Source organism: Sus scrofa, chromosome 8 (genome assembly GCF_000003025.6).
Source record: "Sus scrofa isolate TJ Tabasco breed Duroc chromosome 8, Sscrofa11.1, whole genome shotgun sequence".
NCBI lineage: Eukaryota > Metazoa > Chordata > Mammalia > Artiodactyla > Suidae > Sus > Sus scrofa.
Window position 1 is genome coordinate 96,989,011 of NC_010450.4, and position 24,574 is coordinate 97,013,584.

Sequence of the window (24,574 nt, forward strand, 5' to 3'; positions counted from 1 at the left end):
AAAAGAGGACGTGAGTAACATCAGAAAATTGACATTTGTTGGGGAGCAAGGTCTGTGGCTACATTTTGGAGAAAGCAGTGTCAGGGCTCCTGGAACTCAGTCCCTAGCTTTATCAGCATGGCTGAGGAATCTGTGCTGAATAACGCTGGTAGGGTGTTTTTTGTTTGTTTTTTGCTTTTTAGAGCCACACCCATGGCATATGGAATTTCCCAGGCTGGGGGTCTAATTGGAGCTACAGCTGCCAGCCTACACCACAGCTCATGGCACTGCTGGATCCCTGACCAGGTGAGGCCAGCGACTGAACCTGTATCCTCATGCATAAGAGTCAGATTCGTTTCTGTTGTGCCAAAACAGGAACTCCCTGGTAGGATGTTTTTTTCTGGTACAACTCCTGCACTGTGATTGAGCCATTGTTCCTAGCTCCAGTGCCTCAATCTCTATCCCTTCTAGAGAGTCTATGAGCTAATAACCTGTAATATATTTATTTTCTGTATAAACCAACTAGGTTAGATCCTGATGTTTGCAACTAAAAACTCTAATAGAGGTGGCAAGAGGAGGTGTTTGGAGCCAAGCAGGAGGTTATTGCAGTGGTTCAGATGAGTGATGCTGGTCACTTTGATCAGGGAATTGACAGTGGAAATGGGAACTAAGAGCATATGAAATACATTTTAGAGGTAGAGTTGGCAGGATTAGTTGGTAGTTAAATGAGGTAAATAAGTGTTAAATGAGGTTAAGTAAGTATTAAGAATGATTTTCATGATTCTTACATGAATAGCTAATGATGTAGGTAGGTGCCATTTACTGGAATAAATACTGAGGAAGAACAGAAAAGAGTGCAGTTGCATTAAATAATGTTATAGAAAACAAAGGTATGCCAGATAGATATGCCTATAAAACAGATAAAGTTGAAAAAATGACATATTGTAATTTGAGAAACTGAGAAGTGGGAAAGTTTCTCAATGAAGTGGAGAAATAAGATAATAGGAAGATAGGAAAACATTGCTGGCAGAGCTCAGGAAAGAATAAGAAACTTAAAATAATTTCAGACATGAAGAACAGATACACAAGAGTAAATAAGATGTCATAGATAACTTCATGAGAGAAGTCAAAGATGGAGGAAAAGTAAAATAACAGAGGATTTCCCGTTGTGGCTCAGCAGGTTAAGAATCTGACAAGTATCTATAAGGATGCAGATTCAATCCTTGGCTTCACTCAGTAGTTTAAGGATCTGTCATTGAGGCAGGCTGCAGCATAGGTCCCAGATGCAGCTTTAATCTGGCATTGCTGTGGCTGTGGTGTAGGCCAGCAGCTGCAGCTCTGATTTAGAGGCTAGTTCCCTCTAGCCTGGGAACTTCCATATGCCACAGGTGTGGCCCTTAAAAAATAAAGTAACAGAAATAAAGAGATATAAAATTAGGCATAGATGATTTAATATACATATAGTAGAATCCTTGAAGAAAAGAACCAAAGCATTGAAATGGAGCAAATTCTAAAAACTATAATTACAGAAAAATCTGGGGAGTTCCCGTTTGGCGCAGTGGAAACGAACCTGATGAGCATGCATGAGGATTGGGGATTGATCCCTGGCCTTGCTCAGTGGGTCAAGGATCCAGTGTTGCTGTGAGCTGTGGTAGAGGTCACAGACTTGGCTCGCACCCTGAGTTGCTGTGGCATAGGCCAGCAGCTGTATGTAGCTCTGATCTGCCCCCTCACCTGGGAACTTCCATATGCCGCAGATGTGGCCCTAAAAAAAATAAAAAGAAAAATCTGCCAAAAGGAAACTCAGATAAGCATATGGAAAAGAAACTCACCTGGAAAGAAAGTTTGGGAAAGAATGGGAAAAAAAGTAAATAAGAATGGTAAGTAGAAGGCACAGAATAAGTTGAGTCATAAGTGCAACTGAACTGTAATGACAAATAGTCATAAATGATAATGTAAACAAAGTAGATTACAGAGGTTATTACACTGGACTTTAAAAATTCAGCTATATGGTATGTATAAGAGAAATACCTGGAACATAATGACACATTAAGACTGAAAGACGAAAAAAATACACCTAAATTTTGTCAAAGCAAAATGTATTTGAGTCTTTAGCCTTCAAAATTTAGTTAGGAATTCTTTTAATAATTTCCATTTTTAAGGAGGAAATTTTATTTCTAATCATATTTTTATTTCTCAGAGAAGGGTTAAATCATTTCCTGGAGTTTCATCGCGGCTCAGTGGTTAACGAATCCGATTAGGAACCATGAGGTTGCAGGTTCCCAGGCTGGGGGTCCAACCACAACCTCATGGTTCCTAGTCAGATTCATTAACCACTGAGCCATGACAGAACTCTGGGAAATGATTTTTGTTTTAACTTTGCATTTCTCCAACTATAAATGAGGCTGAGCATATTTTCTTTTTATACATTATATGGATTTTCTCCTTTCCAAATGATGTGTTCCTATTTTTTCATTTTTCTACTGGGTTGTCTTATTAACTGCAATTCATTTTAAAAATTATTTTTCTTCTTATTGCCTTAGACAAAAACCTCCAACACAATGTTGAATAATTGTGACTTTGGATATTCCTATATAATGGAATTGACTCCAACATTTGATTATACAAATCATCTGTCATTGAGGCAGTTTTAACAGTCTTTATCATATTTAAGTAGTTTCATTCTATACCTATTCTACCATATTTCTTTAAGAATGGTTGTCTTGCTATCAAATATTCTTTGTCCTCATATTTACGGGTCTGAATTAAGTTTAAGATCTTCAGTGTTAAAATGTTTATCATTAAAATATACAGATATTTTCAGATAAAAGTAGAGAAAATGTATTTACCATTTTCAAAATTTTTAAAATTTAATTGGCTCCTCTTAAACAGGCAACAAAATTTAAAACTGAGTTTATAAGTAACTTTTAAAAAATTAAGTATTAAATAATCAAAAGATAAAGTAACATTTATTTTTTTATAAAATTCATTTGCAGAAATGTTTCATCAGAAATTAGTGCTACAAAAATAAATATAAAACAAATATACATGTTTACATATGTTACTTATAACATAAATATACATTATTTACATGTTCAATATTCAAAAACTCCAGCATGTTTTGTCCATGATTCTTAACATGTCTAAGTAAGGAAAACAGTCAAAGCAGAAATATACTACATACCATTTATATTTTTGCTTTAAAAGATTATTCAATACAAATACATGAACACAGTATTTTGAGGATATATATTTCTAAGAGCAAAGTTATGTGTCCTATTTTAATCTACAACTGCTACATTTTTTAAGTGACTTGAGTTTCATTCTGTTTTGTTCTCTCATTAAATACATCCATTATGGTATTGGTCAAAAATTCTCTTTTATAGAAAGGCTTTCCAAAGAAGTTTTTTAAAATAAAAAAGTCACTTTACTTGAAAGCCAACAAAAATGTTATTTATTAAACTTATATATCTAACAGGAGCTTTAATCAATGAAAACTAGGAGTTGGATTAGAAAACATCAAAAGGATGGAAGAAAGACAATGTAATTTCTGTTTGATGTATTCTGGTAGTTTTTCATTTTCTCCATACCTAAGTGAAGCAAATAAAAAAAAAAGTCACTTGGTTTGTATTTTGTATGAGTACTAAAAGGCATATTATTCAGTAATTTTTCAATGGCAAAGCACCTCAGAAAAATAATACAAAATTATTTATTGGATACCTAAATCAAGTTAAACATACTTAGTTTCCTTTTAAAAATAACCAATTTATAAATGTATTTAAATAATAAAAAGAGGAGCTCCCATCGTGGCTCAATGGTTAATGAATCCAACTAGTATCCATGAGGATGCAGGTTAGATCCCTGGCCTTGCCCAGTGGGTTAAGGATCTGGCGTTACTGTGGCTGTGGTGTAGGCTGGCAGCTATAGCTCCGATTCAACCCCTAGCCTGGGAACCTCCATATGCTGTGGGTGCAGCCCTAAAAAGAGAAAAGACAAAAAATAATATTAATAAAAAGACAACCAGATCAAAAAACTTGAACTGATTTTATAAATTCTAAAGCAAGCTGAAAATCTGGATTCCTCATTAAATTGAAGGCCTAATCTAAGGAAAATACTAAGCTAAACACATTATAAATGCATTTTTACTATATGTTAACCATTTCAAAATGACCATATCCAGTAAAATCTGAACTTTAATCTTCTGAACCTGGGTTCTACCTATTTTTATATTTGTGTAGTTCGACCTTCTGGAGCATTTGAAAGAGCTGATTTAAAAAAACCTCTCATGGAATTGCTGTTGTTGCTTAGTAGAAACGAATCGACTAGGAACCATGAGGTTGTGGGTTCGATCCCTGACCTTGCTCCATGGGTTGAGGATCTTGCGTTGCTGTGAGCTGTGGTGTAGGTCACAGAGGCAGCTCAGATCTGGCACTGCTGTGGCTGTGGCATAGGCCGGCAGCTATAACTCCAATTGGACGCCTAGCCTAGGAACCTCCATATGCTGAGGGTGCAGCAAAAACCAAACAAACAAAAAACACAAAAAACCTCTCACTTCATGAGTTCTTTACACGATGGCACTCATATAAATACACAAAAGCAGTTGGTATATATTCACAAATTATATTTGTCCAAATATTTTCTCTATAATAAATACTTTCCATAAAGTAGCATGTTTGTATTGGCCCTATCAACACCCCACCTCTTTGTAGTAAGTTATGGTTTGAAATGTGGGAACCAAACTCCTGCTTATTCTCACTATTGCCAGATTCCTACTTGAGAGCATATTTAGTAGCCTGGCATCCTCATTCAGAATGAATATATACATTCAAAAAGACTTTTTTCCCCTAAACAAAAAACCTTAAAAAATAAAACCTTAAATTTTTTTTTTTTTTTTAGGGCTGAAATTTCCAGACCAGAGCTGCAAGCTGCCAGCCTACACCACAGCAATGCCAGATTCAAGCCAGGGATTGAACCCTCACAGATAGTAGTCCAGTTCGTTACTGCTAAGCCACATTAGATCAGTGGATACAGCCTTTGATTTGGGAAAAATAACCTGGTTATCTGTTAAAAGATTCCTTGTTCTTTTATGTAAATTGTTTAAGTATATTATTTTCAATTTAGAAGGCCATTGCTTCTGAAAAAAGCTAACCTAGTTTGCCTAAGGAATAATAAGGCTAAAGGAATCTAACTGCTTGGAGTGGATCATCCATACCAAATATCCTGCATTCACGTAGATAATCATAAAATAGGCATTAAGAAAGATTTCATGAGCTGCTGTGAATAATTAACAGTTTAAAAAAATCAACATAAAAATAGTAACTTTAGTCATTTATTTCAACATATAGAGAAAAAAATTATAGCAAAGAGCTGAAATTCAACCAATATTTTAATAACTTACCTAGTTGTCTGACCATTTGGTGATGTGTAACTAATAGAAGAAACTCCGGCTTGCACGACCAGCTGGGACCCATCATTAAACTGAACCCACACAGCTCCACTAGTTAACTAGAAAAATAACAAGCATGCAAAATTACTATAAGATAAAGGCTACGAAGTTCTTAAAAGGTATTCATGTGTAACAGGTTTTTCATAGTTAAAAAAGGAAACCCTTTCATGCAACTACAAATTTGGGGCTGTATGGTAGTGACAATGAGAATATTCTTACCTTTTTAAGATTATTCCTTTAATAGGGCATCATAATGTTAAAATTATTCTAAATAAATCCTGTTTCCCATTCGTTTCCACTGAGGATATCTGAGCAGGTTTCTTTTTCCTACATAGTATTTCTAACCAAGAACAGATTTAGGAAATAACCAAGCAATGCCTTCTTTTTATGGCCGCACCCATGGCAAAAGGAAGTTCCCAGGCCAGGGACTGAATGCAAGTGGCAGCTGCAACCTATGCCAAAGCTGCAGCAATGTAAGATCCTTTAACCCACTATGCTGGTCTGGGGATTGAACCCACACCTCCACAGCATTCTGAGCAGCTGCAGTCAGATTCTTTTTTTTCTTTTTTTTGGTCTTTTTGCCTTTTGTAGGGCCCCTCCCTCGGCATATGGAGGTTCCCAAGCTCGGGGGCCTATGCCAGAGCCACAGCAACGCAGGATCGAAGCTGCGTCTGTGAACTAGACCACAGCTCACCGCAACGCCGGATCCTTTCCACTGAGCGAGGCCAAGGATCGAACCTGAAACCTGATGGTTCCTAGTCGGATTTGCTAACCACTGAGCCATGACGGGAACGCCATCAGATTCTTAACCTACTGTAATACAGCAGGAACTCCCACAATGCTTTCTTAAATTGGAATTTCCCTCTATTTTGGGCTTTAGGCCACAAGAATTTCTATTCTGCTGAAAAATGTTACATCTTTACTTTCAGAACTTGTTTCTTCAGTCACTGACATTTATAATGTGCCACTCTATAAAAAGAACAAAGGCATGGACACTGGAATCAAACAGACCTGGGTTTATATCCAGACTCTGCCAACTAATGAATAAGAATGTGAAAGTCAACCATCCATAATAAGCCATAGTTTTACTTTCTATGAATGAAGATAACATCAACTTTACCATGTTTTATTTTGGGAAATGAGACAATGTGTGAGGAAAACATCATATGGCAGGTACTCAACAAATGTTGAGTTTCATTCCCTTTATTTCCTACCCCCATTAAGGACTAGGCTGTATTTTACTTCATTGGTAAGTAAAAAAATACATGTGTTATGCTCAGAAGTCTCCAAGATTCAAGCTTTGAGTTAATATACAAATGAAGGTTTACACCTATATAAAATTCTTTAGGTTTGAAACTCAATGTAGATCTAACTTTTAAATGCAAACATTTCTTTTTCTGCCAAATCAAAGTTACTCTAGTAATTTAGATTATAAATACTTTCTAAAACTTAAAATGCCCTGGGCATTCCCAACTCCTTAAAATTAGCCATCATCATGACCTGTACTTTAAAAACAAATGGCACAATTGGTCACACCCAGGCCCTAGCAGGCAATTTATTATCAAGAATATCTAGAATTTTCCAACTGCATCCAAATAAAAAATATGAAAATTATTAACAATCAATGCAAAAAAGGTGTAAAAACTTTCTTGGAAAGAGAAATCTTTAAAATATTTGTAATTCTTGTTGTGGCTCAGTAGGTTAAGGACGCAAGGCTGTCTCTGTGAGGATCCAGGTTCAATCCCTGGCTTCACTCAGCACATTAAGATCTAGTGCTGGCACAGGAGGCAGTATAGGTCACAGATGTGGCTTGGATCCAGTGTTGCCATGGCTGTGGAGTAGGCCCCGACTGCAGCTCCAGTTCAACCCTTAGCCTGGGAACTTCATATGCCACAGTTGCAGCCATTAAAAAGGAAAGAAATTTATATATTTTTGATAACTCTTTACTACTGTGGAAATCAAATTAATTTATACTTAGAAACATTAACTTTACTAGAAACGCTCACCTGTGTAGCCCAACCAACATTTTTCACAAAAACGGACTTCAAAAGTTGTGCTGATTTAGGGAGACAATCTTTTGGACTATTGGAAGGGATGTTTGTTCCAGAAGCTGCACCTGTGAGGCTAAATCCTTCATTTGTAACCATCTACAGACAATAAAAGGAAGATATTACTCCTCAGCATTCTAATGAGCCAGCTTCAGCAAACACAGAAAATGACTGGACTTGTATTAGCTTAAATCATTTTTAAAAAAAACAAAATACAATCACAGTACAGAAAACTGGAAAAATACAGAACAGGAAAAAAATCCCCATACAACTGCTATTTTTATTTTGGTAGATTTCTTTTGTCTTTTTTCTCCTCCAAGGTATAGTTTTTCATGGCTGCAATTATGTATGCTTGTGTGTATGAGTACATATACACACACACACACAGATCTATTTCTTTAATCTTACATTTTACTATATTGCTTTATAGTCTTCATTGGCATGATAGTTCTCAGTAAAAATTTAAGTTCATTTAACCATAATCCTATCATGAATATTAAAGTATTTAACAATACATTACTAGTAAAAATAAAACATATATATTTAGCTTTTTCCCAGAGGATTTAGGTTTGGCTTTGTTGAGGTAACATTTAAACTGAGACCTGAAGAATGAGAAAGAATTAGCCATTAAAGGGTTTGGGACAGACTTCACCCATCAAGTGAATAGCATCTGACAAAGACTCTGAAAGTCTGGTTAATGAAAGAACTAAAAGGCTTCCAAGGTTCAATCACAAAGAGTGTGGGATAGGAGTTCCTGTTGTGGCTCAGCAGTTATCAAACTTGACTAGCATTCATGAGGACACAGGTTCAATCCCTGGCCCTGCTCAGTGGGTTAAGGATGCGGCATTGCTGTGACCTGTATTGTACAATGCACGTGCGGCTCAGATCCCATGTTGCTGTGGCTATGGTGTAAGCTGGCAGCTACAGCTCCCATTGGACCCCTAGCCTGGGAACCTCCATATGTCGAGGGTGCGGACCTAAAAAGACCAAAAAAAAGGGGTGTGGGATAAAGTAGTTCAAACGTAGGTTGATGATAGTAAGGCCACAGTAAGTTTCAATTTGTTTATCAAAGACCTTAGGCAATCACTGAAGGTTTAAAGTACAGAAGTAACGTATATTTTACTTACAGAAGGATTAGGTATTGGTGCCTGTTTCGGAGAAGCAGCACTATTTATGATCATTCTATTCAGAGATGGTGTATCTGTCATGGGGTAGTCTGGATCCACAGGAGAAAGAGGTGATAAGGCCTTGGGTGAACTAGTACTACTAGGTTTTCTGAAAGAGAAAGACATGTCCAAATACATTCCCTTAAAGCTTTCAGTTTACAGAAAACAAAAGAATATTCATAATGTAAATATTAAATTGTTTTGTAAAACATTTTTATCATATTTAATACATTTTCGAACATTTACCTTCCAATGATTATTGGGAAAAAGGGAGCACTTCCACTTTTCTTTTCCTCTTCTGAAATTATGGATTCCAGTGCTAAACAAATACGGTGGCCCTATTTTAAAAGAGTGCTTTCCGTCATTACTTCACCTATGTGATTTTTAATGTTATTAATTGGTAAGAGAATCTTACTACAAGTAGGTACATACCTCATTGGCATGGTCCATATACATTTTTATTTCCTCTTTCAAGCTATTAACTTCACTTTCACCTTTTAAGTTATAAGATTTCCCAGTCTTTTCAATTACCTGAATTAAATCTTCTGTTTTGTGTATCTTTGCCCCTTAAAGAAAATAAGAGAACTCTTTATCATTTCTTTAAATATTCCTAGATTTGGAGTTCACTTGTGGCCTAGTGGTTAAGGACTCGGCATTGTTACTGCTGTGGCTCAGGTTACTGTTATGGCTCCATTTTGATCCCTGTCCCAGGAATGCCCAAATGTCACAGGCATGGCCAAAAAAAATTCTTATATTCATTATCATACCCAGTACATAATGGCTCCTACACCAAGGTATCATTTATAATCACTTATTGATGATAAATAAAATGAGGCTTTCAAAACAGTATTCAATAAATACAGGGGATCCATTTTTCTTTTCTGCATTTATCTAGCCTAAGTTGATATTTATGTATTTTTTTAAAAAATCACTGCTCTCATAGAAAAACCTAAGTGAAGGACAGCTATAATTGTGTTTACTGTGAGTGTATGTGCTATGTGTCCCTCAAGGGAGGAAGCTTTACAGAGTAAAAAGTAAAAAAATATACAAACAACACATAAAACTCAACAACAAAAAATAAACAACCCAACTGAAAAAAGGACAAAAGATCTAAATAGACATTTCTCCAAAGAAGAAATATATGTGGTTAAGAGCACATGAAAAGATGCTCAACGTCTCTAATTATCAGAGAAATGCAAGTCAAAATTACATAAGGTACTGGTCAGAATGGCCATCATTAATAAGTCTACAATAACAAATGCTGGAGGGGGCGTGGAGAAGAGGGAACCCTCCTACACTGTTGGTGGGAATGTAAATTGGTGCAGCTACCATGGAAAACAGCATGGAGTTCCTCAGAAAACTAAATATAGAGCAATAATATGATTCAGCTATTCTACTCCTGGGCATGTATATGGACAAAACTCTAATTCAAAAAGATACAGGCACCCTTGTGTTCATAGTAGTACTATTCACAATAACCAAGCCATGGAAGCAATCTAAATGTCCATCCACAGATAAATGAATAATGAAATGTACATATACACAATGGAATTACTCCTCTGCCATAAAAAAAGAAAACACAAAGTAACGCCATTTGTAGCAACATGGATGGAATCAGAGATTATACTAAATGAAGTAGGAAAGAGAAAGACAAATACATATCACTTATATGTGAAATCTAAAATACAACACAAATGAATGAAACAGACTCACAGAGAGAACACACTTGAGGTTGCCAAGGAGGAACTGGGGGATAGGGGAGGGATGGATTGGGAGTTTGGAGTTAATAGATGCGAACTCTTCTATATAGAATGGAAAACAAGGTTCCACTGTATAGCACAGGGAACAATATTCAATATCCTAGGATAAACCATAATGGAAAAGAAAATAAATAAGAATGTATATATGTATATAACTGAGTCACTTTGCTGTACAGAAGAAAGTAACATAATATTGTAAATCAATTATAGTTCAATTTAAAAACTAAACATCTGGAGTTCCCATTGTGGCTCAGTGGTTAACAAATCCAACTAGGAACCATGAGGTTGCGGGTTCGATCCCTGGCCTTGCTCTGGGTTAAGGATCCGGCATTGCCATGAGCTGTGGTGTAGGGCAAAGACGCAGCTCGCATCCCATGTTGCTGTGGCTCTGGCGTAGGCCAGCGGCTACAGCTCTGATTAAACCCCTAGCCTGGGAATCTCCATATGCCGTGGGTGCAGTCCTAGAAAAGACTAAATAAATAAATAAATAAACATCTTTTGTAGAATGGATATAGAAAATAAGATTCTCCGGTTCAATCTTATCCTTTGTGACATTTGCTATTTTAATAACTTTGTATATGTTAAGTTCCTAGTAAGAAACAGGGTATTGTTTATTTCATGTTATTTTTATAATATCAAACAGGATATTGTTAAATTGGAGCCAAATGGGAAAAGAGAATTAATATGTATATTAAGAGAATAAATTGTTTATAAGAAAGTATAGATAAATATATTTTGATTAACATATGACATAGAGTATACTGTGTTGTATAATTTTTATGTATGGATACAGACACACATAAAACTAGCTGTGTTAAATTAAAAAAATAAATAAATAAACCCACAACTACTAAGTTACAAACTAAAGGGGGAAAAAAATCACCATTTCCAAATGGCACTTACCATCATAAAACCAAACTTCAAAATCAGCACCAGGAGAATTCTCCATTAAAACACACTTAGCATATCTTGTAAAATAAGTGATTTTGGGAGATTTAGATCTTACAAGCTGTACAAATCTGGAAGCATATTGATACTTTCGCCAGTACTTTTCTAGAGAGAGAAAAGAAAAAAATTTCCTAATATTAGGGAATAAAAGCATTAACATAAAACCCATAAAAGCTTAGCATTTTTTAGATATTTAGGTCTATTATTTTAATGAAAACTAAACACTGTGTAATAAAATTTCCAAGTATACAACAAAATCTGGTGACTGATATGATAATTATTTAAAAAATCTCTTTTTGGGGACCACTCCCATAGCATGCACAAGTTCCCCAGGCCAGGGATCGAATCTGCCACAACAGTGACCATGGCAGTGACAATGCCGGAGCTCCAGGAATGTTTTAATAAATTTCTGCATTTCCCTTTAACTTTGGTCACTTATTTTATTTAATAGGCTTATCTACTGGTTTTAATTTCTAATAGGGTTAGATTAGATAGGTTCTCTTATTTGTTTTTCTAGGTTACCTCCTTGAGGTCTTACTATTCAGTACATAATTTCCCAATCCATAATATCCAGAGGCTGCATATGGAAGTCAAGTGTGGTTAACCAAAGTTACAAGTGATCATTATGTAGCACAGTAATGATTTCAAAAAAAGTCAAAAACTAGATACTCCATGTTGAATTTTTAACATGATTCTCGACAAACTGTAACAATACAAGTGTACAAAGTTTATTTGTGGGACAGATGACTAATATTCCAGAGTTAGTTTTTACTTAAATAAATAGAATAAAATAACATTACAACACAAAATATGAATACTTGTTGGAAAAGTAAGGTACAGCACATCTCACCAGACATAAAGTATGAAAACATAACCTATAGCCCTACTACTGAAGTCAAGATATTTACAATCTCTAATATTTACATGTATAGAGTTTATGTATCTGTATCCATTACCTAAATTTATTCTCTAGTAAATTTACATACCTGGTAAATTGTCAAATCTGTACCTACTGATGTTGTCAGTAGGTGAGGGTGGTCTATCAGCAAGAGGAAAACCTCTTCCATCATTTGGATAATAAATAGTAATCTGCCAAAAAATTTTTAAGAATTCCAATTATATGCCATTAAGTTAGAGCACAACATTTTGTTACTAAAATTATAAAAAGAGGTCACATGTAACATTAAATATTTTATTGGAAATGCTAAATATTCTCTAAAAGTAATTTTTTTTTGCTTTTTAAACTTAAGCCTAAAGTTAAGATTTTGTTACTAGTTAAAATTACTTTTTAAACCACACTTATTTAAATACTTGTATTATGGTATTTTAGTTTTTGAATTCCAGAGACACTATCATATCAAGAAAAGTGATTAAAGATTTTTTAAGAACATCATTATAGAATGAATGGAATGCTAAATGTTTAAGTGATGAAGCTACAAGATAATAAAGTAGATCCACATTACCATACTTCCATCACTAGATATTTGAAGAACTTCTTTCACATATTCTTGAGATGCAAACTCTTTTAGAAGCTCCACACATACCTCCTCTGAATCAAGTATGCTCACCTAAATAAAAAACAAAACTAAAATCAATAACGATTTTCTTGTTTACCAGAACAACTCTGACATATATACCTTAGTTAAGAGAAAAGTACTTAACCATGGCAGAAACAAAAATTAAAGTAAAAATCAAATAGCTGCTTCACTGCAACAGTCTAGACTAGAGGTGTAATTGAGCGCAACTGTAAAACACTGGGGCAATGGTAAGAAGGTATAATCAGGTGTGAAATGATAACCAGTGAGAAGAAAGAAAGCAGAAGGTAGGGTGGAGAGTAAGGACTTTAAAAAGACAATAGCATGCCAAACAAAGGCAAGACTGAGTGCAATGGAAAACAAAGGACTAACAAGAGGGAATTAAATAAAAATCCCCATTCCCAATTCGCACATGACATTTAAAAAACTCCTATACTTAATTTTGTGCTACCCCTTTTCTTTAAATAGTTTGACATTAAAAACATTTTCTAGTTTATTTTTTTCATTTGAGACTAGATTAAATGTAGAAACAAAATGTACAACAAAAGCAAAAGTTATTTAGTAGTTAGGATTGTGAATAAAATAATATTTAACAGTATTTAGCCAGTATTACTTTTAAATGTTTTTCATTATTAATAACTTAAAATTCAAAACTCAGTATCAGCCATTCTTAAGGTACCCAAAAGGAAACAAAGAGCTATTTTTCCATAAACACCCATTTCTTTTCTTTTGAGTGAATTTATCATGTACCTGTCAAAAAATACAGGGACAGGAGTTCCTGCTGTGGTGCAACAGCTATGGCACAACAGGATCGGTGGAGTCTCTGCAGTGCCAGGACGCAGGTTTAATTCCTGGCCTGGCATAGTGGGTTAAAGGATCTGGCATTGCTGCAGCTACAGCTGGGATCTAGTCCCTGGCTTAGGAACTCCACATGCTGCAGAGTGGCAAACAAACAAAACAGGAGTTCCCCATTGTGGCGCAGCTGAGGCGAATCTGACTAGGAACCATGAGGTTGTGGGTTCAATCTCTGGCCTTGCTCAGTGGGTTGAGGATCTTGCATTGCCGTGAGCTGTGGTGTAGGTCACAGACACAGCTCGCATCCTGCGTTGCTCTGGCTCTGGTGTAGGCTGGCAGCTGTAACTCCAATTGGACCCCTAGCCTGGGAACTTTCATGTGCCGAGGCTGCGGCCCTAAAAAGAAAAGACAAAAACAAAAAACCAAAAACCAAAACAAAACTGGGACATTATAGGGAACTGAAAAAACAACATCTTTGATACAGAAACCATTTACTTAAGGAAAATATCATGCAGCGATTTTAGAAAAATATTAAGACATACCACAGCCTTTTTGGTTTTCTGTCTGATTGGTTTTAACCTGTAGGCAGTCAAGGGAGATGTAATGCTTCGTAATGTACGTTTCTGATAACCCAATGGTGGCTCCGTACCCCTGGTCTTGCTTTGTTCGGAAAAAGGATCTGAGCCAAAAAAAGATTCTTGTTGAATTATCTCAGGTTTACTGTGAAATGCAGTCAGCTGTTTTGTAGGATGTGCATTATCAGAAGCACTGGGGCTCTTTTTGGCTCTTTTATCAAACCAAACATTTCTTGATATGGCCTGCAAATTTAGATGGCCCTGGAAATCTCTGTTTGGGTTAATGCTGTTGTGCTCAGTAGTTTCTCTTAAATGAGCTATAATATACACAGAATAATGCAATTTAGTGAATCATTAAAAAGTCAGGTCTATACAAAATAATGTCATGCTGGTTACAATAGCACTTTTTTTTGAGAAACAAAAGAAATAGTCTTTTTTTTAAAAAAAAAACTCATAATCTTTCTAACAAGCAGTTTGATATGGCATAATAAAAGGACGTTTTAAGCCAGAACGAAAAGGAATACCTTTAGTCTAAGACTAAGAAAGATGTAAATATGAAATGAATTTTTCAATCAAAGCAAAAAACCAGTCACCTAGTCACTTACTAATACAAAATGAGCAACTGCCATTGCTCCAACAAACACAGATTTGAAAGGAGTTCCCAAGTAATCATTCTACATAACATGTAAATTTATTCTCTTTAAGCTAAAAACTATACTATCTTTACTTTAAAAATATGCCAAAACCAAAAAACACTAAAATATATGAAATAGCTTTAATATTAATACTTAATATTACAAATGCATATGCACCCACATTTCTAAAAAATTTCTTACTGAACTTTATCCATTTATCTTTAATACAGTTTTAGAGTTCATATGGGAACATTATCTTTTTAAGCCCTTAAAATGATAAGACTATATAAACTATGTAAGGCAATTTTTCAAATGCTAAATTCTAAAAATCTATATCACAATTTTCCCCTTAAATGACTTTTAAGTGCCTCCCCTCACTTCCATTATAACAGGAAATCTCTTATACCAAATAATATACTTAAAAATTAAGCAGCACTACTAGATTATTATAAATAAGGATTGCTCAGACATGTCCATGTTACCAAATAAAAGCATCTATAAGCAAAAAAGAAGATTAAGAGAAAGACTGAACATATGGCAGTACTGTAGTTTAAAAAACATAAATTTGAATTACCATCTTCAACAAGTACACATGAGAAGATTAATTCTCTTTTGGGCTCTTGAAAATAATATCCGTAAAAAAAAAAAAAACAGACTCCTAAGGTGACACAGCAACTCTCTGCTTAAATTACATCCATATTATGCACTTTGTCTGGGATAATATGATACTCAGTAAAAAATTATCTCCTCCTCTCCAGATGTTTCTTCCATATGTTTTTTATTCCGTCTTTTTTCCATCATTATTTTCTAACACACCTTCTGTGAATGTCTTGTTCACTAATTAAAAATGTTTAACTTTCAAACTCTCTATGTATCTATAAGAAAAAATAATGACTTGGAGGACAGCTCTTTAAAAATGTTTAGGTTTTAGTATCTATGTACCTTAGTGTATGTGAGGTCCCATGGGTATGTTATGAGTCCATATCACCTTCTACTTAATTGAAAACTGCAATGCTTGGTAAGTGTCCAAGCAATTACTTTTTATTAAATAGTCCATAAAAACTCACCATGTATTTGCAGATTACCAAACCACTGTTGCACCATTTCAGTCTGAGCTGTCTGGTCTGGAAATGGGAAAGGAGTTTTTCCTGGACAAAGATGATTGGAGCTAAACAGACAAAAAAAAAAAATTACCATAAACTAATAAAAAAACCATCAGGTAATAACTTTATAAGATAAAAATACTGACATGAATACCTAAAAATTGGGAGATTAACTGTGGAACTCAGTATCTATATAACTAAGCTGTCTCTAAGAAGCTAAATTCCCATGCCAAAATGCCCATGGCACGGTGACAATGTTACTACATGGCTACTATCCTCTTGTAACCTAAGCATAAAAATCAAAGATCAGAAAAGGAAGAAAAATAAACGGTAGTCACTAAAAACCTAGCAGCCAACAGTATGATTACTTACCACTTAGGCTCTGCTTCTTTTCTCTATTTGTGTGTGTGTGTGTACAGGTAGTACAGTTACTATTAGAGTACTCTAGGGATCAGACATGTTTAATATCTGATAGACTGTACTGGAGACCTGCTTCATAGAATAAAAAATGACACTAAAAATTCTGGAACTGGTTAAAACACATACTACAAATATATTCATGAGCACATGCACTCATTTTAAGAGCTTTTTTTTTTTCTTTCTTTCTTTCTTTCTTTTTATGGCCACACCTGTGGCATATGGGAGTTCCCAGGCTAGGGGTTGAACAGGCGTTGTAGCTGCTGGCTTATGCCACAGCCACAGCAATTTGGGATCCAAGCTGCATCTGCAACCTACATGGCAGCTTGCAACAACACCAGATCCTTAACCCACTGAGTAAGGCTAGAGATTGAACCTGTATCCTCATGGACACTATGTCAGGTTCTTAACCCATAGAGCCAGTACAGGAACTCGCTCCTTTTAAGAGATTCTTACCTACAAATCAAAAATCATCATTTTGATTCTTCTATTAAGAATCAGAAATTATAGGATGTCCCTTGCAGTGTAGCGGGTTAAGGATCCAGTGTTGTCTCTGCAGTGGCTTGGGTTGCTGTTGTGGTGCAGGTTTGACCCCTGGCCCAGGAATTTCCATATGCCTTGGGAGAGGCAAAAAACAAACAAACAAACAAAAACTTACAGTTACAAAGTGCCCCAGGAACATATGATAATGCTAAGGTAACCCCCCTTAGTAAGATGCAGCTTCATGTTTGTGCTAATTCCATGTTTACCGAAAAGTAAAATCTTTTTTGATAGAATGATTCTTACAGTGCTTGATTGTTATCAGGTCCTTCAAAAGATCCAGAACCACTGGATGTCTTTTCTTTAAAGACGTTAAAAATATTAGCATTGCTGTTTGTGGGTGAGTATCCTTCTTCATTTTCATCTACTCCTGATCTTTTGGATTTTGAAAGCATTTCTGCTGAGTGACATCGTTCCATTGTATATGTTTTTGCTCGAGATTGGTTAGAAGTGCCAGATCTATCAGAGGAATGGGCTCTACGAAGGTATCGAGAATGTGGTCTTTCTTCTGCCTCTTGGATTATCCTTCCCCTTCCACTATTACTAGTTTCTTGCTCTTGATTTCCCCACTGAGTATAAAAGCTGCTTCTGTCTCCTGAAGAAGTAAAATCACTTGAATTTTTATTCTTTGGAAATATAGTCACTTTATTTGGGAGTGGCTGATCAATCAAAAGTTTTCTTCTATCAAATAAACTACCACAAATACTGGTACTGGAAGAAGCCGTAATTGCAGTAGAAATTGTGGCATGTCCACTATCTATTGAGTCTTCTACAGTTCCCAAATCTTTATTTTTTGTTGAAGAGTTTCGGGACATAAAAGGATGGTCTAATACTGAAGATAGACTTAAACGATCTGCTGGATTTCTACGAAGTAACTGGTGAATAAGGTCCTTGGCCTCTCTTGACAAAAAAGTTGGCATTTCATAATCTGCCAGTACGACTTTATTTAATGTGTTCTTCACTGTGTCAGTGTCAAAAGGTGGTCTCCCAATAAGTAATGTATAAAACATACATCCCAAGGACCAAATATCAGATTCAAGTCCATGTGCACTTCGAGTTGCAATTTCAGGAGAAATATAATTAGGAGTTCCACATAAAGTATAGTGCTTTTCATGTGGCATCTTCAACTGAGTTGCTAGCCCAAAATCGGCAATCTTGATGTTCATATTACGTGTAAGTAAGAGGTTAGAAAGTGTGAGGTCCCGGTGTAATATACCATGAGAATGGAGATACAACATTCCTGTGATGATCTGGTGCATGAAGTGTCGAGCTGTTAGAAAGCAAAACAAAAAACACACACACACACACAAAACAAAAACCTTATAATTTAGAAAATCTGAAGATTCAGTATTTAGAATACATTATGAAATCCAAAAACATATGCCAGTATTTACTAGTTTCACCAGCTAAAATACCACTCTGATAATTTAAAATACTCTTTAATAACCCTCCTAGGAGTTCCCATCATGGCTCAATGGTTAACAAATTCAACTAGGAACCATGAGGTTTCAGGTTCGATCCCTGGCCTTGCTCAGTGGGTTAACGATCCGGCGTTGCTGTGAGCTGTGGTGTAGATTGCAGATGTGGCTTGGATCTGCTGTTGCTGTGGCTGTGGCATAGGCTGGTGGCTATAGCTCCGGTTAGACCCCTAGCCTGGGAATCTCCATATGCGCGGGAGTGGCCCTAGAAAAGGCAAAAAGACAAAAAAAAAAAAAAAAAAAAAAAAAAAACCCTCCTAAAGACAACTATATTCTTTGTCCTTTCCAACTGATGAGTTTTCTAAATTAAGGGAAGCTTAATTTTATTTATTTACTTAGTTTTTCCTTTTTAGAGCCCCACCTGTGGCATATTTAAGTTCCCAGGCTAGGGGAAAAATGTGAGGTACAGGTGCCAGCCTACGCCACAGCCATAGCAACTTAGGATCCAAGCCACATCTGCGACCTATGCCATAGCTCACAGCAACTCCAGATCCCCAGCCCACTGAGCAAGGGTAGGAATTGAGCAGGCATCTTCATGGATACTAGTTGGATTCGTTTCCCCTCTGTCAAAATGGGAACTCCCAAGGGAAGCTTAATTTTATTAGAATTAGAAGTGACTAGAGTTAACTAGGGTAACCAGAAGAAGTCCTTAAAATTAGAAGAATTTTTTTTTTTTTTTTTTTTTTTTTGCTTTTTATGGCCTCACCTGAGTCATATGGAAATTCCCAGGCTAGGGGCTGAATTGGAGCTGTACGCCACCGGCCTACACCATAGCCAGAGCAAAGTGGGATCTGAGCCGTGTCTGCAACCTACATCACCACTTATGGCAACAGTGGATCCTTAGCCCACCGAGCAAGGACAGGGATCAAATCTGCATCCTCATGGATACTACTTGGGTTTGTTACCGCTGAACCATGATAGGAATGCCCAAAATTTAGTATTTTAATACCGTGCCAAACTGCTCTCAAAAGGCTGTTGTTTTCAAGCACATCCTTGTTAACACTAGGTTGTCTGAATCCAATGGGTAAAAAATTAGTACTCATTATTTTAGCTGGCATTCTTATGGTTACTGCTGAGTTTGAGCATCTTTTCAAATGTTCACTGGCCACTTATTCTTTCTCTTCTGTGAACAGTCATTTTCCTATTCAATTATCTCTTTCTTTTTAGGCATACCTTACATCTTAAGTATTAATTTGTCAGCCATTTTATTTTACAAATATTTTCTTCCTACCTTTGACTTTGAAATTTGTTGACAGTATCTTTTGTCATACACATTCTTAACTTTCTTTTTTGGCTGCCCAAGAGGCAACTGGAGTTCCCAGGCCAGGAAACTGATCTGAACTAGTTGCAGCCTATACCCCAGCTGTGGCAAGCTGGACTTTTAACCCACTGTGGCAGGCCAGGGATCAAATCTACATTCCAGCATTCCAGAGATGCTGCTGATCCTACTGTGCCACAGTGAGAACTCTCACATTCTTGATTTTAATTAAGTCAAATTGATAATTCATTTAATTCTTCTTTCGCAAATTATGTCTTATTTAAGAAGGCCTTATTCTTATACAGTACTATGAAAAAAGCAGTACTGGAGTACCCATTGTGGCTCAGTGTGTTAAGAACCTGACAAGTACCCATGGGAATATGGGTTCGTTCCCTGGCCTCATTCAGTGGGTTAAGGATCCAGTGTTGTCGCAAGCTGCAGTGTAGGTTGAATACTGGCTCAGATCCAGTATTTCCACAAGCTGCCACGTAGGTCACAAATGTGGCTGCAGCAAAGGCTGTCAACTGCTGCTCCAATTCAACCCATAACCCAGGAACTTCCATATGCTGCAGATGTGGCCCTAAAAAAAAAAAAAAAAAAAAAAAAAAGCAGTACTCATTATCAACATGTGTATGAATTTTCAATTTGTATTATGTCCTTATTTTCAGTCTATGGGTCTGAACATTTCCATAACTATTAATACATACAACCAAACTGTTTTCCAAATGGGTTAAATATAGAATCAAATGGACAAAAAGCCTATTAGCAACTACCTTTCTCAGCCTTCAATCTTGACCTGCAATCTCAGTTAGCAGGATAATATAATTTGAAAGATAATTTGAAAATATAGACCTTACTTAATCCTGACCTGAACTATAAAAAGTTATTTATAAGAAAACAAGGAAGCTGAAACTGACAATGTATTTGATAGTAAGGAATTACTAGGTGTGATAGTGACTTTTATGTTTTGTTTTTTTAAGTCTGTATCATATAAAGATAAAAAGATGTTTATGACTTGCTTCAAGATACTTTAGGAAACTAGGGGAATAAGAAAGGGTACAGATGAAACAATCTGACCATGATTTGATAGTTTTGGAAACTGAGTGATAAGTTCATAGGGGCTCATTATACTCTCTTAACTTTATGTTTGACATTTTCTATAATAACGGGTTTTAATAGTTATTTGTATTTGAATTAGAAGCTATGTTATAGTCATCAACAGCATTCTAAATAGCATTTTCTAGATTTGAAAGGATACACATTAAATTATGATCACTGATTTAAAAATTGTTTTGGGAAAAGATGGATAGTAAATTTCTCCTTTTACTTTACTTCCATAATTCCTGCATTATTTATGTGAATTAACCACTTTTTTAATTTTGGGGGGATAACATCTACTTTTGTAGCACAAGTTAATAATTGAAAGTTTCACTAAATATTATAACATAGTACATTTTTCAAAACTACAAAATTTCATTTCAAAAAATTATATATATATATATTTTTAAAAATTTCCCGTTTGATTTTTGGCCGCCCTGTGGCATAGGGAGTTCCCAGACCAGGGATGAGATCCAAGCCGCAGCTGCAGCCTACACTGCAGCTGTGCCAACACCAGATCTTTAACCAACTGTCCTGGGCTAAGGAGTGAACCTGCATCCCAGTGCTCCAGAAACACCCATGATCCCATGGTGCCACAGCAGGTACCTCAAAAAAATTTAAATTTTGTTTTAAAAAAAAAAGAAAAAGAAAGAAAGAAAAAAAAAAAAAAACAGCAAAGCAGCAGAGCCTACCTTCATTTTCTGAGAATGGTTTTCTTCTGTTTTTTAGATACCTATTCATTTCTCCATTATGGCACATTTCTAATACTAGGTACACGTAATTGCTATCTTCAAAGTAGTTATACAGCTGAAATGTAAAAGGGAAAAATAAATTATAAAATAGAAAAATTCATGTCCTTGGACACTTTTATAAAATTTGTATCTTACCTCCAAGATAGAAGGATGTTTCAATTGGCAATGAATTTTCACCTCATTTTGGACTCTCTGTACCATTCCAGCTTTGTACATGGCTTTCTTATCTATCTAAAAATAACATAAGAGGTTTAAATGTTGATGATAAACTTTGGAAAGTGAAGCTGTTATGCTAACTTTGTTTTTATTTTTTTTGGGGGGTGTCTTTTTTTTTTTTTTTTTTTTTAGGGCCACACCTGCAGCATATGGAAGTTCCCACTCTAGGGGTCAAAGTGGAGGTATAGCTGACCGCCTATACCACAGCCAGAGCAATGCAGGATCTGAGTTGTATCTGCAGCCTACACCACAGTTCACAGCAATGCTGGATCCTTAACCCACTGAGCAAGGACAGGGATCAAACTTTCAACCTTATGGATACTAGTTGGGTTTGTTACTGCTGAGCCACAATGGGAATTCCTCTTACGTGAACTTTGAAAAGAGAAAATATACTTTAAAATATTCCTAAATCTTTTTATCTATTTCTTTTTGAGATCAATTTATTCTATTGTCTATTTTTCCCCATGCATCTAGTAAAGTGCTTGATAAAGTGGACATAAGTTTGCCCAATGCATTCTAATACATTCCACCAATTTAAAGAATTTAGGAGTTTCCATCGTGGCTCAGCAGTAACAAAACTGATTAGTATCCATGAGGATGCAGGTTTGATCCCTGGCCTAGCTCAGTGGGTTAAGGACCTGGTGTTGCTGTGGCTGTGGTTTAGGCCAGCAGCTGTAATTATGATTCAGCCCCTAGCCTGGTAATTTCCATATGCCACAGGTGTGGCCCTAAAAAGCAAGTGAAATAAAATAAACAAAAAATTTAATAGCTCAAATATCATTATGTATAATAATAAAAATTTAGCAAGCTTTAAAACAAAACTATCCTTCCTTTTTCCTACTAGTATAGATAAGTGTTTCTTAATTTGCTTATGTTACTCCTACTGACTGACTTTTTTTTTTTTTTTTTGTCTTTTTGTCTTTTCTAGGGCTGCACCCGTGGCATATATAGGATCCCAGGCTAAGGGTCCAATTGGAGCTGTAGCCACCAGTCTATGCCACAGCCACAGCTACACGAGATCAGAGCCTCGTCTGCAACCTACACCACAGCTCACAGTAATGCCGGATCCATAACCCACTGAGTGAGGCCAGGGATCGAACCCGAAACCTCATGGTTCCTAGTCAGATTCGTTAACCACTGAGCCACGACAGGAACTCCCTAGACTGACTTCTGATAAAAAGAACAGTATTTTAGCTTGCTACAGTGTAATATAGAACTATGCACAAGTGTATTCTTATTATTTTAAAGTTATTTTTTGTTCTTTGATCGCTACCGATTATTCCAAGTACACATAATTAGATACCAGGTATAATGAACAGTACTGAAGATGTTATTTAAGTATGGTCAAGGATCTCCTACGATAACCTTATGTTCAAATGGTGGACTTGGAACTACTGTCTCCTGCCTAAGCAGTGGGATTTTTATACCATAAAGAAAAGGCTGGCAGGTAAGGAGTTTCTGACATTTCAAATAGCAAATATCTCTTGTTACCTGCAAAGAAGTTGATTACAAAATTCTTACCATTTTGATTGCAACTTCCAAACCAGTGTGAATGGACTCAGCTCTGTAGACACCAGCAAATGATCCTTTACCAAGCAGATTTCCAACTTTAAAATCCTTAAAAGTCAAAATTAAAGAATGTGTGTGACAACTTTCAGAAGGAGAAAGGGAAAAAATAGGAAGGGGCTGGAAAAGAAGAGAAAATGGATCAAGAGGGGAATTTGCATTCAAAATTCAAGCAGATATTACACCTCAATACAGCAGGTGTCTGGGGTGGAAAGCATGTTGATGCCTTGCAGGTCTCGCTGAGCTTCCAGGCTGGGCTCTAGATAGAATATCCTAAGTCTGGCTCCGCAACTTCAGTGTAGCCTCAGCACCCTCCTCCCACCTCCAGCCAACCCCCTGAGAGCTGAGCGCCTGAAGAGAATCCCGCCGCAGCTCCCGCCGGAGGTAACCGCCATCCCCTTGAAAAAAGGGGAGACAGTCTTGCTCTGCTCTAAGCGCGGCAGCTGGAGCGGGATCGCAGACCAGAAGCCTTGGAGTCTAGGAACAGAAGGGCGGAGCTGCGAGCAACACACCTGTCTCACCGCCCCCGCGTCTGTGAGGGGCGGGCCGCTCCGCCCTTAAAACAGCCGGGCTCCCGGCGGTTGGGACCCTCCCAAAGCACCTCGGCGCCCGCCCCGCGGCAGTTAGCTTCGCCCGATCCCCTTCCAGCCAGGGTCTCGAGTCCCAACACTCCGACTCCCACTCGCCCTACTGAGCAGTGCCGAGTCTTTTCACCTCGATCTTCTCCCCGATGCACGTCGCCATATTTCTAGGTCCCGGCCCGTGCTTCCCGGATTAGCTCCCTTCACGAAGTCTTTTCGAGGCAGCGCTCCAAGCAGCCAGCGGGTCTTGGCGCCCATCAGGCTCGGCTCTCTAGGCCGCCGCTCCTGGCGACGACAGTACAGCCACGGAAAGGTCTCCCAGGCACCTTCCGAGGACTGGGTGGCGCCTTCGCGCTCCCATTTTGAAAAACTCCCGCCGGTTGCCGTCAAGGGAGGTTGGAGGTGACGTAACGAGACGGGTAGTTGCGGAGAGGCTGCGCCGGGGCGCGCATGCGTGTTAGGCTCCTTCCCGGCTAGTCTCTGGACCGAAGACCGGAAGTGCTTCTGCACCTTACAGCTTGGAAGCAAGAGTTGGCATTCTAAGTTGTGGAAGACCTGCGCGAGACAGTAAAAAAGGCAGCCTGAAATATGAGGCATTTACAACCGGTCAGTTATTTACCTCACTGTCTGAAAAGCTACTTATTCCAGTTCTGTAAAGGGTTTACAACGATAATTAAA

General features: G+C 37.0%; 1 protein-coding gene and 1 long non-coding RNA gene across 6 annotated transcripts in view; one reads left to right on the top strand and one right to left on the bottom strand.

Annotated features, from left to right (window-relative positions):
* On the bottom strand, window positions 1-24,314 carry PLK4 (polo like kinase 4). 3 transcript variants are annotated; one of them, XM_021101607.1, is made up of 16 exons: window positions 23,501-24,007; window positions 23,271-23,366; window positions 21,669-21,764; window positions 21,474-21,588; window positions 17,194-18,217; window positions 15,955-16,055; window positions 14,220-14,356; window positions 12,811-12,915; window positions 12,334-12,436; window positions 11,303-11,452; window positions 9,072-9,205; window positions 8,886-8,977; window positions 8,601-8,748; window positions 7,432-7,572; window positions 5,378-5,484; window positions 1-3,569 (listed from the first exon to the last, which is right to left on the bottom strand). In XM_021101607.1, the coding sequence occupies exons 1-16, from the start codon at window positions 23,531-23,533 to the stop codon at window positions 3,467-3,469; spliced, it is 2,685 nt and encodes an 894-aa protein (XP_020957266.1). In that variant the 5' UTR covers window positions 23,534-24,007; the 3' UTR covers window positions 1-3,466. The 3 variants fall into 3 exon arrangements, with proteins under 3 accessions (XP_020957266.1, XP_020957267.1, XP_005666931.1); XM_005666874.3 differs by lacking the exon at window positions 23,501-24,007 and adding an exon at window positions 24,030-24,314 and having other exon boundaries at window positions 2,945-3,569; XM_021101608.1 differs by lacking the exon at window positions 23,501-24,007 and having other exon boundaries at window positions 2,832-3,569; window positions 21,669-21,760; window positions 23,271-23,368.
* The window catches only part of LOC102167943, a 42,644-nt gene continuing 42,419 nt past the window's right edge, over window positions 24,350-24,574 (top strand). For 2 of the 3 annotated variants that reach the window (XR_001298442.2, XR_001298441.2), the window contains exon 1: window positions 24,350-24,502. This is a non-coding gene — a long non-coding RNA (uncharacterized LOC102167943). The remainder of the gene's footprint in view (window positions 24,503-24,574) is intronic. The other variant, XR_305038.3, reaches the window with a different exon arrangement.

Coding starts and splice junctions, on each gene's coding strand:
- PLK4 (XM_021101607.1), bottom strand. CDS start 23,533: ATGCTTTCCACCCCAGACACCTGCTGTATTGAG. Junction 21,589..21,668: donor AACATCCTTCTATCTTGGAG/GTAAGATACAAA, acceptor TTTACATTTCAG/CTGTATAACTACTTTGAAGA. Junction 5,485..7,431: donor ATGTTGGTTGGGCTACACAG/GTGAGCGTTTCT, acceptor TTATTTTTCTAG/TTAACTAGTGGAGCTGTGTG.